This window comes from Phaenicophaeus curvirostris, chromosome 28 (genome assembly GCF_032191515.1).
Source record: "Phaenicophaeus curvirostris isolate KB17595 chromosome 28, BPBGC_Pcur_1.0, whole genome shotgun sequence".
NCBI classification, from domain to species: domain Eukaryota; kingdom Metazoa; phylum Chordata; class Aves; order Cuculiformes; family Cuculidae; genus Phaenicophaeus; species Phaenicophaeus curvirostris.
Genome location: NC_091419.1, coordinates 883,177 through 897,610, shown reverse-complemented (window position 1 = coordinate 897,610; position 14,434 = coordinate 883,177). Strand labels below are relative to the sequence as shown.

Genomic DNA, 14,434 nt, shown 5'->3' with positions numbered 1-14,434 from the left:
ATGGAGATGGTCTGAAGGCTGGAGCCCCTCTGCCATCAGGACAGGCTGAGAGAGCGTGGGTTTCAGCCTGGAGAAGAGAAGGCTGCAGGGAGACCTTAGCGCAGCTTCCAGTACCGAAAGGCGCTCTAGGAAAGCTGGGGAGGGACTTTTTACAAGGGCACGGAGTGACAGGACAAGGGGGTATGGGTTTAAATTTGAAGGGGGAAGACTTACATTAGACAATAGGAAGAAATTCTTCATAAATGAGGGTGGTGAGGCCCTGGCCCCAGTAGCCCAGAGAAGTCATGGCTGCCTTGTCCCTGGAGGTGTTCAAGGCCAGGTTGGATGGGGATTTTAAGCAACCTGATCCAGTGGGAGGCATAGGGGTGAAACTAGATGAGCTTTGAGGTTCCTTGCAACCCAAACCATTCCACGATTCTATAATTTGAAGTGTATGGAGAGCCTTGACTGAATTGTGGTGCCCATGTTGTGTGCAGAGGGTCCAGCTGTGCCTTGAACATCAAGCGGCAAAGCCAGGAGAAGTTTCATGTGTGTGATCAGGCCAATATTTGAAAAATCCAGGAAGTCTACAAAGGAATAAAATCACCAAAATCCATAATAAAATTACAGCATGAATATAATTAAATGCAATCAAATCAAAGGCGATGCTTCGGGCTTATTTATAGCATTAATCAGATCATTTCTGTTAAGCCTTTCCATTTTAAGGCTCCATCAGTGCTAAGTGTTGGAATGAAAAAAAGACTGCGCTGATTGTTAGAGAAATTCTGCCTTGAGAGAGAATTTTGAAATGAAGTGATCTCTTCTTGCCTTTGTAGGACACGGTGTCAGTGCACAGACCCAGCTTCTACGCAGAGAGATTCTTCAAATTCATGACCAACACGGTGTTTCGAAAGAATTCCTGTAAGTACCTTGAGCTGTGAAGGAAGCCTTATCGCAGTCCTGCTGCTCCAGTCCAGCTTCTGGGACAGGACCACTGTAACATGGAGGAAAGCAGGGGAACGGCAGAGCCCTGGGGTTGTCACGGTATGCTTTGAGCTGCTCAGCTCCCACCTAGGAGCAATCCCTGCAGCCTGACCTAGGCTCAGTCCTTTGGAGATGGCACTTGCAGAGCCTGTGAGTGTCTCTGTGGGTGTGCATGTGTCTCTCCCTGTGAAGGGAAAGTGCCTTTGGTGTGACAGGAGTCTCTTCCATCTTGTCCCCCAGCTCTGAAGTCATCTCCCTCAAAGAAAGGGCGCAGTGCCTTGCTGGCTGTCAAGACAGCCGGTCCAACAGCCGCGTTTTCAGCCAGCCAGCTTCCCTCCGAAAAGGATGAAACGCAGTACGACCTTCGTGCGGCCAGGAGCTACCCCACACTTGACGACGAAGGTGATGGTCTCATTTGGTGGCTGATGGCCGTGTGATTACCCTTTCTTTCCTAGCAGTTCCTTAGGATCCTCCCCTGTTCTCGTCAAGTTCCCCACTGTGCACCAAACACGTCTTCCTTGAGGAATAGCTCTTCATTGCATGTCTTGCTGTGCTTTGCAGGTGCTAAACTTAACCAGGACAGGGGAGAAGGTAAGAGTATGTTGTTTTGTGACAACACCTACAGTTGTTTGATCAGGGGAGCAACATTTCTGCATCAAAGAAGACCAAACCCCTTCGCATCACTGTGTAGTTCTGCAGTAAAAAAGGTCACTGTGTAGCTGCTGCAGGGCAGCTTCTGCTAACTGGCAGTGGCCCTCAGAGCCCAAAAGGGATCAGAAAGTTGTATTTTCCACCTCTCTTTAAAAAAGAGGAGGGCTGGGAACTGCAGGACTCTAGTGATAGTGTTTGAGCATTTGTTATGGAGCAAGATCTTGCCACTGAAAAAATGACGAATGGCTTGGTTCTCTGCTGCCTTTTTGTCACTTCCATCTGGGCTGTATTTACAGATGAGTGGTGATGGACAGGCTTCTCAAGTGCATACATGCTAGATTTCTACCCATGCAAAGCAGTGAACACTCGATTCATCTCTTAATTCACTTGGTGATCTCTGGTGATCCAAGCTTTTAATCCAGCTTTGGGTACCAGTGAGATGTCTCCATTCGCATTACGTTTCCTGTAGCTGCTGTCTTATCATGCTGGAAATGGTGCTTTCTGGATCTCTCATGAGGATTCTTTGGGAGAAGCTGTTGCATTCATGAACCCAGCTGAACTTCTGGCCTGTTTGTGGTTTTAAGTGATCGGTCCCAGTGAGGGTGTGCGGGTTGATGATGAAACAGCCTCACACAGGGCTGTTTTGGGGAAGGTGTTTGACTTACTCATCTCTTTCTTCCTTCATCTCTCCTGCCCTCCACTCTGGGCCAGCAGGCAGGCCAGACCTGCTACCCTGCACACCTCCTTCCTTTGAAGAAGCAACAACGGCCTCCATAGCCACGACACTGTCTTCAACGTCTCTCTCTGTTCCCGAGCGATCCCCTTCGGAGACCTCTGAGCAGCCCAGGTACAGGTGAGGACAGCACTCATCGCCTGCTCCCACTGGAGTGAAGTGACTGCCGTTCCTCCTCATGCTACAGATCTCAACAGGCTGCCTTATGCTCTGGAATGCTAATGACCGATTTTAATTAAATCTCTCCTGGGAGCAAGCAGACACAGCTTTGATGGGATTAATTATTGCTGGGAGAAGTGTCAGCTGTTAAGTAGAACATCTCCCTCATGGGGTGGGGTGTTAGATTTGGGGGCAGCGTAGGATTTCTGTCTTAAATGCTACTAAAACTCTGCTTTTCTGGTTTCTTTCTGCAGGAGGTGCACACACTCCTCGGGGCAGGATGGCAGGTGAGAAATAGGTCTTAGCTCTTCTTGCGCAGCTGCAGAGACCTCATGATTGTCCCTGTGCAAAGTATTTTGGAGCAATGAATGTGAATTTCATCAGCCTAAGATTTTAGCATGGTCCTGTGCAGGATGATGAGGTTCTTTCTCCAACTGAATGATCCCCATTTCTTACACAGAATTTTCCTTACAAGCAGATCTCTCAGTGCCTTGCAAGGAATCTGACATCTTACCCCCGTTACTTGATGGAAAAAGGGACAACTGAGTTGTCCAAATTTACCCACCCAACCAGCACCAGAATCCAGGTCCCTCTCTGGGTAAGCAAACCTTAACAGCAGGAACTTTCCTCTGCCCACCACCCTGGTGTGGTGGGTGGCAATATGGGAGAGGACTTTGACTTCGGGAGCACCATTAGTCCCCAGAGAAGCAGCATCCAATATTTTCAGGAATTCAGGTACTTTGAGGGTTTTTCCCCTCCTTTGGTGATAGGTGGCTCAGAGCCAAGGGTGAGGTAGGACAAGAATCCCCTGCTGCATAGGGATGTCTGGATTTAGAGGCTTGTGTTGGGTAATTATCTTGTATGTTTTTGTACTGGTGAAAATGACCCTGTTGCCTCTGTCAGTGGGATTTGCACGAGGCCCCTGCATTCATTGCTGACCTTGCCCTGGCTTTCCAGGACATCTTCTAAGCAGAGTAGGTGCAGACTCTGAAACTCTAATCAGAGACTCGGTGTTGGGCTGTGCCATAGCCAGCGGAGCTGCTGGGCAGGCTGGTGTCCTCTCTCACTGCAGTGTTTGGTGCTTCAGAGGAAGACAAAGACTTTTGGAAAATGAGGGTTTGCACCATCTTGTTCCTACCTTTTAGTGAATTGCTGAGCTTCAGATCACAGACACTGTGAAAAAAAATACTTCCCATGGTATTTCTTAATGAAAATACCCCTGGATGCTGCGTGTGACTGAATTGATAAATTCCTGTCACTGGAGGGTGAGGACCTGCTTGCTGTTGATCTGCAGCATCTGATGAAGGGTCCACGATCTGTGAAGCACCTAACCTCTTGCAGAATGCATTGTCTGAAGCTGTGGAAAGTGGGAGACTCCAAGTCAGGCATCAGTGGTGGGACCCCTCTAGCAAAACTCACTTGTGTTACTCCCAACTCCCCAGGTCCCTGATGGAGGGAGCTGCTGCAGGATGGGACTGCTCGCCCAGGAGTAGGTCAGGTGAATGGAAAGACTGTCCCTGGACTATACAGGGACTTTAGTGTCTTGGTTTGAAGGAGATCTGCCTGTCACAGATTTGCCATAGCTGCAACCATCCCACCCAAGTGCGGCTGCCTGTGCTGGTTTTTGCCTGGTTTTCCATTCCTGGTGCCTTTGCTTGCCCTTTGCAGGGGAGCAGGGACCTGGGTGTTTGTGGAGTGCTCTGTGATCTCCTGGTGTAGGCCAGAACAAGAACAAAGTTATTGAAGTGTGAATTTACATTCCTGAGATGAAATGAAAAAGACATTAGCCAATTCGCTCAAGAATGTGTCACACCTGTGATTATTCTCATCTGTGGCGGGATTCCCTCCTGCTTTCCGAGATCCACCTCTGTGAGGAGGAGAGGAGTGAGATGCCTGGCAGTGGGCTGGGCAGGAGTGCCACCTGCTGGCTCTGGCTCTGGGCCAGGGACAGCACAAAGCGGGACAGTACTGCTAATGAACCCCGGAGCTCATCCCTTCCCTGAGACCCTGCCCTTGGTTTGGCAAGTGCCTACCCCTCCTTCCCCTGAGAATGATGGAGTCAGCCCCACTGGCACAAGCAATTACTTTAATCGCACAAGGTATTAAATGAAGACTGTCAGAAACAGGTCCTGAGCGTGCTGATAAATCCAGTGTGAACCCTGGAGCATGCTTGAACAGCTTCAGTGCACTGGGAGTCTCAGAAGAGGTCAGAAGCTTTGGCTCTTGTGCAGCTGATAGATCACGCCGAGCTTCTTCTGGATGCAGGTTTTCCCCAGAGGCCAGCTCTCCTCTTTCCTCTCCTACTCCCTTTGATGCTGCCCATCTTTCTTGCATCACTGGCTAATTAATTCCTTTCCTCTTGTCCTCTTTTCCCTGCTTGTTAATCTTGAGCACTGTGATCTGACAGAACTGATTCTTTTTCCTGGGAGTTTTGGTTTTCCAAATCCTCAGTCCAGGGAGGTCTGATGGCTCCATCTGAGCTGAAATCAACAGCTCAGTCTGTGCCAGGAGCTCGGTGTCATGAGGGCTGGGGCAGAGCAGCTTAGCTCACTCCAGTGGGAGGCTGCAGTGTGAGAGGCTGAGCTGACCTAGAATTGAGGACTGTGCATAACTAGTGCCCAACTGAGCCTTTGGACTTGTCTCTCTTCAATTTCCAGGTCACACGAGGAGGCGCGGGTTGAGGAGGAGCTTCAGCAGATCTGTGTCGAGCTGGAGCCCAAGTGTGATGTTGAGATCATAGCTCCTGAAGAAGAAGACAAAGAGTGGGTGTTTCAGAGCGCTAGGCAGCTTTGCAAATCCCTACCCGGTGTTATTTGGTCTGTGGCAACTTACGTTGGAGGCTTTGTAGGGTACCAGCTTTCCGGGAGGGACAGTTGCTTCCCTAGATGTGTTCATGTGCTACATGAAGTGTAGTGCTGTTACTGATCTTTCTGGGTGCAACAACTGAGCATCTTCTGCTTCTCTGTAATAAATCAGCCTTGCTTGCTCCTTTTCTGATTGCGGTAGGTATACTTTGTCATTTCTTTCCCCCTCCAGAGAGGCAGCTTCTTCAGCCTGTGCCATTGTAACGTCCACAGCTACAATCGAGGTGGAGACGGCCAGCCAGGCCTCGGAACCAGCCAGCCAGGCCTCGGATGAAGATGACGTGCCAGTCACAGACATATACTTTGTAAGATCCCTTCTCTGCCTGGCGCGCTAGGGGTGTGATGGGAAAGGCTGGATGAGGCTGTACCAGCCTAGATGTCGGGCGGCTGGGTCTGCCCCCTGTCTTCCTGTTGCGCACCTTGAGATCTTAACACTGGGTGGGTTTTTGGATGCAGACAACTGGATTAAGCCTTGGAGCGCTCATAGCAGCATCTAGCAGGGCTCAAATGGGTGGCATTGCTGCTGTGGATGTTGCTGTAGGTGTGCTGCTCTGCTTCCAAGCACAAGTGCTGAAGGGCTTATCGAGGCCAATGTGTTCACTCCTGGGAGAAGCCAAGGTAAATGTAGGTGCAACCAAGGTTCTTCCTTCCTCAGCCAGAGAGCCCAGCTGCTTTCCCGAACACAAACATGCCGCAGTGGCCTAGAGCCAGAAAGGGGGTGGAGCTGACCTCAGACCCTGCTGAACTCTGGCTTTTCCTTTTCCTGCAGGCAGATGCGTTAGTTGATGCAGTGGAAATCTAGTGCTGAGATGAGGGAGTAAGTGAGGTGGTTGCTGGTTGGCAGCAGAGTGTGGTGGAGCCTGGCGCTGTGTTCCTCAGTCAGCTCTCAACGTCTGAGCAGCTTCTGCAGACCAGAGCAGTTTTCAACAAGATGTCCCTGCCCCGGGGGTTCCCAGAGCAGAGCTGAGGGGCTGACCCCAGAAAGCTGCATGCCTGGGCACTGGAACCTTCTCATTAAAAGAGGTGCCCAGTTCCTCCCTGCTCAAGCTCATTGCTGTTGGTTCTGTGGCGATGGAGATGAGCTGAGCCCTTGTGATGAGCTCCTTCAGGCTAACCTAAAAATGGCAACATTTGCCTTTCCCTGTGCTTGCGTGACTCTGCTGCAGAGCTGCTCACTCCTTGCCAAGTCATTCCGACACTTATGTGAGCTGTGGAAGGAATCAGCTCCATTTTAAAAGCTTGTCTGTTTGGGTTTTGATGCATGTTGTTCGAAATGCAAACAGCTCCCTCTAACACTGGCTGCTCTTTCTTCGCCTGTGGATGGCAGCTGTGTGCAAGCTGCCTGCAGATTACAGCCTGCTCCACGGGCGAGTGTCTTCTAGTGACGGTCAGCTCCTCTTCTTTCTTGTCCCTGGGCACGTGGCCTGCCCCAGCTTGAGGGGCAACTCTCTGTCCGGAGGAAACCATCTGCGTGCAGTGTGTGCTCACAGAGCCTGCCTGACTACTCATCAGCATTTCATACTTCATCTGAGTCCTTGGGTTTTGCATTAAACGTGTGTCGTGTGCTGTGGAGTGTTTGTTGCTGCTGGGATGAAGGGAAAAGCTGCTTTGGGTTCCCACAGGCACTCTCCTTGGAAAAACCACTTGAGCTGGAGCTCAGGTGAGGCTGCACCAGAGTACAGAGGGGCTTGACCCACAGCTGCTCGCTTGCAGGAGTGCGCCAAGGGCAACGGTTCGATGCTGTCTGCAGAAGATAATTTGTCAAGTCCTTGGGGACTGTGATCTGATCTCAGGAAGTCTCCAAGCACTTTATCCTCCTGTTCACCCACGGGGGAATAAAAGTACAGAGATTGTGGCGGGGCATGGGTGTTGCTCTTCCCACGCATGGCTTTCCTGCCCGCTTATCTGTTCAGGCCTGGAGTTGCCCAACCCCTTGTTTTTTGCTTTCATCCTCTCCTTCATATCATCCTTTGTTTTTTCCTCTGTTTCCTTTCTCACTTCACTTGCCCTGGGGCCATCCAGTTCACAGATGGGAGGTACTGGATTTACTCGCCCCGCCAGCGCAGACTCCGAACCACTTCGAATTCCTCTGGGATTGTAAGTGACCATGCTAGCGTGTAAGGGAGCAGAGCTGCAGCTTTGAAACACTGGGGCCACCACTCCATTACCCTTGGATGCTGTGGCTCTGTGTTGTGTGGCCGTTAGGAACCAGCCTCACAGAAACTGGGAAAGCACATGGAAATTGCACAAATGGGATCTCCCTCTAGGGTCTTGCAGAAGCACATGCTCTGCCCTGCTTCTCTGCAAGCTGGGGACACAGCTTCTGCCATAGAGCTGCAGCATTGCCCAGCCTTTGCAGGCACACCTGCAAGCACCAGCCCTGGCCTGAGGCCCCTGAGCCTTTGGAGGTGACCAGTAGACTGGTGCCCTTGGCCTGGGAAGCCAGATGGGGTTCCCAAGAGACCATTAAGGTGTTTTGGAGCTGCTAAAACTCCAGTTGCAAACAGAACCTTCTAGGCTTGTAGCTGGCCATCTTTCTGGTAGCTGGGATGGTGAGCAGCTTGTAAAGCCAAATGAGTTAGGAGTTGCTGCTGAGTTAGGGATGGTTTCTACTCTCCAGCCCTTCTCAGCATCACTGATGTGCTCTCTCCTCAATGCAGATTTTCCATAGGCAGTGAGGGTTTTCCTTTCCTTCTCAAAAGACATGGGGAGACAGTTGAGCATTTAGGGGCTGAATCCAGAGCTCAGGCTGCTCTAGCTTTTTTAGTATTTCCCTTCTCAGGCTTTGGGAAGGCTTTGTTCTCAGAGGTAACGGCAGCCCTGTCAGAGCCTCAGCACTGTCTGAGCCTCAGCATTAACATTTGTACAGTATGGTCCTCCCAGCGTCTGCCTTTTTGGTACCAGGCAGGAGAGCACTGGAGAGGGTATCGGGCAGGGCACATGGGGAAGCAGGGACAGGAACATGCTGATGGCATGAGGAAAGTGCTGCACCTACACGGGCAAACAAACAAGCCCTCCTGGCAGTTCTGCCTGCCTTCTCAGCTGGGTTCAGCTGCCCCAGCACAGGGAGGGTTAATACAAGCACCAGATGCTCCTTTATCTCCCTGCTGGGTTTGCAGCCCAGCGGCTCCCTGCAAGCATCTGAACTCCTAAAAGGGTCTGAATGAGTCTGGCTGGAGCATGCGGTTCAGTCAGGATGGATGAAAAACAGGATGTGGGGCAAGCTTTATGCAGCCTTGAGCTTTCCTGCACTTCTAGCAGAGATCTGTAAGAAGCTCCAGGCAAGGGCTTCTCTTCCCTCCTTCTTCCCAGTGGTCTCTGCTAATGCAGCTGCAATTATTGATGTGGTTCAGCATGTAGAGCCCAGTGCTTCAAAGCTCCTCTGGCTTCTTATAGTTCCTTGTACATCGTAGACTGTTGCACTTGGTTTCTAGGCTGGGACGCCCCCAGAACCCAGTTCCATTTCTCTTCCTTTGCAAACCCCAGGCTGAGTCAGCGGGGGCGGCTTGCTCTCTCTGGGAGCACCTCTAGAGCCAAAAGAGCCTGTTTGCAGTGGAAGTGGGTCCCCCAGGGAACACTGGAAGCAGACACCAGCCCTGCCTGAGTTTCTGTCTGCTGCGTGAGTGGCAGAAGCATGGTTTGTCACACCAGTGTCCAGTGCTGTGACAACTGGCTCCCACAACACACATGCCCCTTCCCTCTCATTCTGTCCAAGATCCAGTTGTGTTTTTGCCTCCTTTGTCGTACGTGTTCCCATCACCCCACTGTCTCCAAAGCTGTCAGTGATGATGGTTTCCTTTCGGTCGCCACCATCCACCATGGTCCCACCCGCCCATCGACTCCCTTGCTTGGCCTGCAGGGAAGGGGGATGGCACAGCAAACCAGATCAGGTGTCACTGTGTAAAAGCTCTCCTGGACACCAGGGATGCCAGCTTGTAGCACTCGCAGGGCTCCAGAAGCAGGAGGTTGAGAGCTAGGAGTGGGTTGCAGGAGCCAAGAGCTCTGTCACTGCCCCAAGGTGAGTCACTTCCCAAATTTCTTGCTTTCTCTGGAGACGGGGTGATACTCTGGCAGGGAGCTGAGGGTTCCCTGGCATCTCAAAAGCTCTAGAAATATGTCCCTGCAATAGGAGAGGTTGTGTCATCCCCGCTGCACCTGGAGCAGGGTCCAGGGTCCCGGCTGGTAGGAAGTAGGCATGTACTGAGGATGAGGAAGGCTCCTCTACTGAGAGCTGGCACTGAGCTTGGTTCTCTACCTCCAGGTGGACAGCTGTTCTTACTGTTATTGTTTCCTACTCTTTTTATTTTCTCCTTTTATTTTTTACTCTTCTCTCCTTTGCTCCCTGCTCTGCTGCTGCTCTCCTTGCATTCTCCCCGCCGTCTCTGGCCACTCTGGCAGCCGACAGACGAGAGGAGTTGGGTTTACTCCCCGCTCCACTATAGCGCTCAGCTCCACTCTGTCTCCGATGAGGAGAGCGATACAGTAAGTGTACAAGAAATGTGTGCTGGGGGCCCGGTGGGTCGAGGTCGTTGCATTCTCTCTGTAAGGTCAGCTCGCAGTGGGAGCCGCTGTGGCCTCTGCGCAGCGTGGGGCTCTTGCATGGCTGTGGCAGAGCCCTGCTGCATCTTGGAGCAGCTCTGTGGCAGCAGGCAAGATCTGCACCGGCAGAGACCCAGTCTGCTCAGCAAGGGTTGTGCCTTGTTCCAAATCATTGGGTGCAGTGAAAGCTTTGGGGAGCTGCAGTTCTCCAGTGGTGTTGTCACTACTGGAGGATGCAAAACCTTCTCTCTTCACACTGGTTTGGATTCTGGGGAGTTGTCTGGGCTCAGGCCTGACTGAATGCAGCGCGGGCACTCAGGTCTTGACTCTCTTTTCTTTGCCTCTTGCAGTAATCTCTATGCAGACACAGAAGCCCCAGAGAGCAGCAATTCCCTCTGCAGGTCGATGTGTTCCCTCTTTGTTGATGCAGCCGTTCCAGTGGGATGGGGAAGAGCTTGCTGACACCAGTATTGCTGCACTGCAGGACCCCGGGCACTGCATTTCAGAATGGAGCAAAACTATAACCATGTATTTCTACTTCTCCCAGATGTGGGCAGCAAAGAACCCACCCGCTCACCTGCAGCTCCCAACGGAGACATCCAGCTGGGTGTAGAGAATCCTAGGTAGTAACACAGTGTTTTCCAGACGTGCACTACCGTAGCTACCTGTCCATGTGTGATACTGTGAACCTTTTTAATTTTTTACTCATGTATTTATTTCTTTTATCTTTGCACAGAGACAGCACAAATGTGCTTTTTTAAACATTTAGTTTACTGCACTTTTCTTTTTTCTTTTTTTTTTGGTCATATCTTTGTGCATCAGAAAGGAGCGTGAGCCCTCACTGGAAAATTGGTAGGAGCACATTGCTGGGGAGGGCAGGGAGCGGAGTGGCTTCGCTCGAGGCAGCAGCGTGGTCTAACCAGCTGATGGAGTCGGGAGGTTTAAGGCTGTCCAGACTCTGCCACGGTTTTGCCCTGTGACCTAAGGCAAGTCACGTAACCACTCTGTGCCTCGGTTTTCCCCTGTGCTGATGGGTGTGCAGGACCCACTTCTGTTAAAGCACTTAAACCCTGGGATGAAAGGTGCTATGTAAATGCAATGTATTAAAGGCCATTGACTAGAATTGCTCCCATGTCACAGTAGTCCAAAGTAGCCATGCCAATTTACTTGCATTCCAAACTCGCTAGTGACTTCTCTTGATCTGTAACACTGTGCGAGGGAAGCAAATGATTCCTGGCAACGGCGACGTGGTCACCTCGGCCCTCCTCCAGATGTCGCAGTGTGTTCTGCCTTCACCATGTGCTGCTCTGCTGCATCACCCCATCACTCCGTGCTTGGAGTCCACGCTTCGTCTTTTACCAGCTGCCGCACCACACCTGCTTTGGACACAGGCACGGACAGATGAGAACTGTGCACCTCCAGGGACCAGCTGCGCCGGAGTGCGAGTTCCCTGCTCTGCCCAGGCCCAGACATGGTTCCTCCAGACACCGCAACCTGCTGAAGTCACTTAGCACCTCGCATGCTCATGGGTGCATCTGACTGCCCAGTCCTCGGGGGTCACGAACATTGGGTTCGCATGTATCCTCCCGTACCTCAGGGTGGTCAGGGAGGTGTGAGCACGTCTGTACACACTGGAGGCTGACATGGAAGCCTGGCACTTGCTCCCACCTGCGCCGGGCGGTGGTGTGTTCATGGACTCTATTGGACAAAAAGCTGCGTGACTGGGATGTCTCCTGTGGTAACGTCTGCTGTTGGAAATTGCTGGTTTGGGTGTCTGAGTTTGCTTTGTGAGGGCTGCAGGCGTTAGGTGAGAGGGTTTGGTGTCACGGAGTAGTCTTCAAGCTACGCTCAGCCCACTGTCGACAGGACATGGGCCATAGCATTGTCTTGAACTTTAGCTATCCCATCCTCATCTTCCAAAGAGGAGAAAGGAAATCCTTTAGGCCAGAACCAACCTGGTCTTATCCATGTGCTTTATAAGCCTCATGTGAAAAAGAGGATCAGAATCTCTTTATTCTCATTACAATTCAGACTGTCCTTGGGATCCCTTGTAGAGGAGTGGGAGGACCCTTCTCTTGGGGCTCAGTCCCCCTAGTCTGTCTTCACAGTGGCACTTAGGAGGAGTGATTTCAGGTCCCAGAAGGTAACTGGTCTGGTGGGAAGCTCTTCCGCTCTGCAACGTGCTGAGCTTGGTGGGGTTCTGGATGAATTGACTTTTTTTTCTTGCCCAGAATTGTGGGGCCCAGACTTCCCCCACTGCCTGCTGAGGGCTGTAGAGTGAACTGCTCCCAAGAGCACGAGCTGGGGATCTCACAAGCTGCTGCCATTAGGGTGTGTCCATGTATTTACCAAATAACCAAAAGTCTTTCAAGAAACCATCCTCTTTCAGTCATTGCTTCACCCAACCAGCAGCCTCGCTCCAGGGCAGCGCCAGCACAGGCTGGGGAGCGGCTCTGATCCCCCCCCATCTGCCAGTCCCACCCAGCTCGCGGGCTGCCTGGGCAGCACAACAGGGACTGTGTGGTTGGCAGAGGGGAGACAGGAGCAGTGCCATACTTACAGCCGAACCTGCCTCTGGTGAGGGGCAAGAGGCTTCCAACTGCTATAAATGCAGCCTTTGTTTTTTTCCTCTAGAAGAAGAGATCAGAGGGAGCCACATCCTCTTCTGCGTCTTCACATGTTGCCCTTGGGTGCTGTGCTGGAGGAACGCAGCTTTGGGGAGGATCCTGGGCTTTTGGGCTCAGGCTTTCTCAGCCGAGGCCCAGCTGCATGCACTAGTTCCACCTTGGCTGGTGGGCTCAGCCTCATCGGACTGAAGATGGTTTAGGCATCACTGATGGAGACGTTGTTCTTCCCCTCATTTGGGGGGTCTCTAAAGCTGCTTAGCCTCTGTGCAGTGAGTATCCAAGCCCCACATTCACAGAGTATCCTAGGGAGTGAACCTTGCGAGCTGAAGCTATGCTTGGTCCCAACAGATGTGGGCAAACCCAGACCTTGTGCAACATGTTCATTCTAGCCATTGTCATTCCTTAAGTGTTTGGGCTTCTTGAGACAATCTTTGTGCAGTTCCATAAAACTGAACCTTTCAGAGCAAGCAGGTCAGGACACAGAGGGTTGATGTGCAAGAGGATGGGCAAAGGGGCTTATAGCAACCTTTGTCAGTGTGAGGAGCCTTCATTTGGGGCAATGCTGACCTGAAACAGAAGCTGCCCCATTCCAGGCTTGCTGCTGGGTCACCTGCTGCCTGGTGAGCTCTGAGCTGGAGAAGTGCTCATCCTCTGTTCCCAGGGAGGTCAGGAGGACCTTGGAGTTGGAGTTTGCTCTCGGCTCTCTGCCCTGTGCTGCAGTGTGGGCACAGCCAGGAGTGCTGGAGCATTTCCCAAGTGCTGTCAATGCCTTTGGAGGATACAGGGTCAGAGGAAGGCAGGACTTGCCGCAGGAAAGAGCCCTTTTCTGGGGAAAGAGAACCCTCATCCCTCCTTGGTCTGACTGTCCTTCCAGCTCGTCTGGGACATGTTTCCTGGACATCTTCTGTCAGGGCTGCCCCTGCTGTAACCCCAGCTCTTGCCATCCTTAAGAGGAGGCACCGTGTTTCTTTTACTCCTATGAGGTGTGAGCAGAGCACCCCTGCATGACAGTGGGTTCCGGGGTAGCTCTGTGTCACCGCTGTCCTCCATCCCCAGCTCATCTCTGGACATGGCCCAGTGCTGAGGCTGCTGAGCTGAGGGCTCTGGCCTGACACTGGGTGGCTGCTGCCGCCAGGAAGGGCTTGGCAAGAGGACACTGGCATCTCCACTTGCCCTCCAGCTCCCAGGCAGGTGCAGAGCCGAGGCGTGGGGCAGAGCCAGGGCTGGCACAGAGCGTGGGGCGCTTCTGTGAGGGATGCAGCCTTTGCCTGTGGCTGCCCCTGCGGCAAGCAGCTCCGCTCTGTGCGTGAAAGTTGGGTGCTGGGACGTGTTTCAGGGAAACTGGAGCGCTCATAGATGTGGGCACAGGGCTGGTCTGGGCTGCGTCACCGGGCCCCACTGCCGTTTCCAGTTCCTAGCTGGTTCCTTCGGAAGAGGCCAAGGCAAAGGTGCTGGCTGGGTGCCCCAGATGCCAGTCCGTACCCGCCCTGCTGTGTGTCTGGGGGTGCTGCTCCCTGGTACCGGTGTGCGTGAGGCGCCGGGCTGTGTTCTCGGGGCTCTGCTGCGGGGGCTCCGGTGCGCGCGGGGCAGCGGGACGCGGGGCTCTGCTCTCGGGGTCCCGGGAACCGCGCACGGTGCTGTCTGTCCTCGGCTCTGTCATAAAGCAACCCTGGTCTGTGCTGTGATCACACTGCCTCTGCCTCCTCTCTGCCGCCACCGCGACGAGGCCGAACGGGGGCGCGGGGCGGGGCCTCGGCGAGCAAGCCCCGCCCACCGCACAGGCCCCACCCACCGCCCCGGGCCGCACCCGGGCCCCGCCCACCGCGTCAAGGCCCCGCCCATCCCCAGGCGACACCGCGCCCACCGCAGGGCGCTTCTCCTCGCCGGAACCCCGCCCA

At 53.0% G+C, this 14,434-nt stretch overlaps 1 protein-coding gene across 9 annotated transcripts in view; it reads left to right on the top strand.

Annotated features, from left to right (window-relative positions):
- Window positions 1-14,224, top strand: part of PIP5K1C (phosphatidylinositol-4-phosphate 5-kinase type 1 gamma) — a 53,596-nt gene extending 39,372 nt beyond the window's left edge. For 2 of the 9 annotated variants that reach the window (XM_069877901.1, XM_069877909.1), the window contains exons 11-20: window positions 816-900; window positions 1,204-1,365; window positions 1,525-1,554; window positions 2,329-2,467; window positions 2,761-2,793; window positions 5,164-5,268; window positions 5,543-5,675; window positions 7,393-7,467; window positions 9,769-9,852; window positions 10,260-14,224. In XM_069877901.1, coding sequence (XP_069734002.1) covers window positions 816-900; window positions 1,204-1,365; window positions 1,525-1,554; window positions 2,329-2,467; window positions 2,761-2,793; window positions 5,164-5,268; window positions 5,543-5,675; window positions 7,393-7,467; window positions 9,769-9,852; window positions 10,260-10,262 — 849 coding nt within the window. In that variant the 3' untranslated portion in view covers window positions 10,263-14,224. The other 7 variants (XM_069877902.1, XM_069877903.1, XM_069877904.1 and 4 more) reach the window with 7 other exon arrangements.
- The last annotated feature ends 210 nt before the right edge of the window (window positions 14,225-14,434 follow it).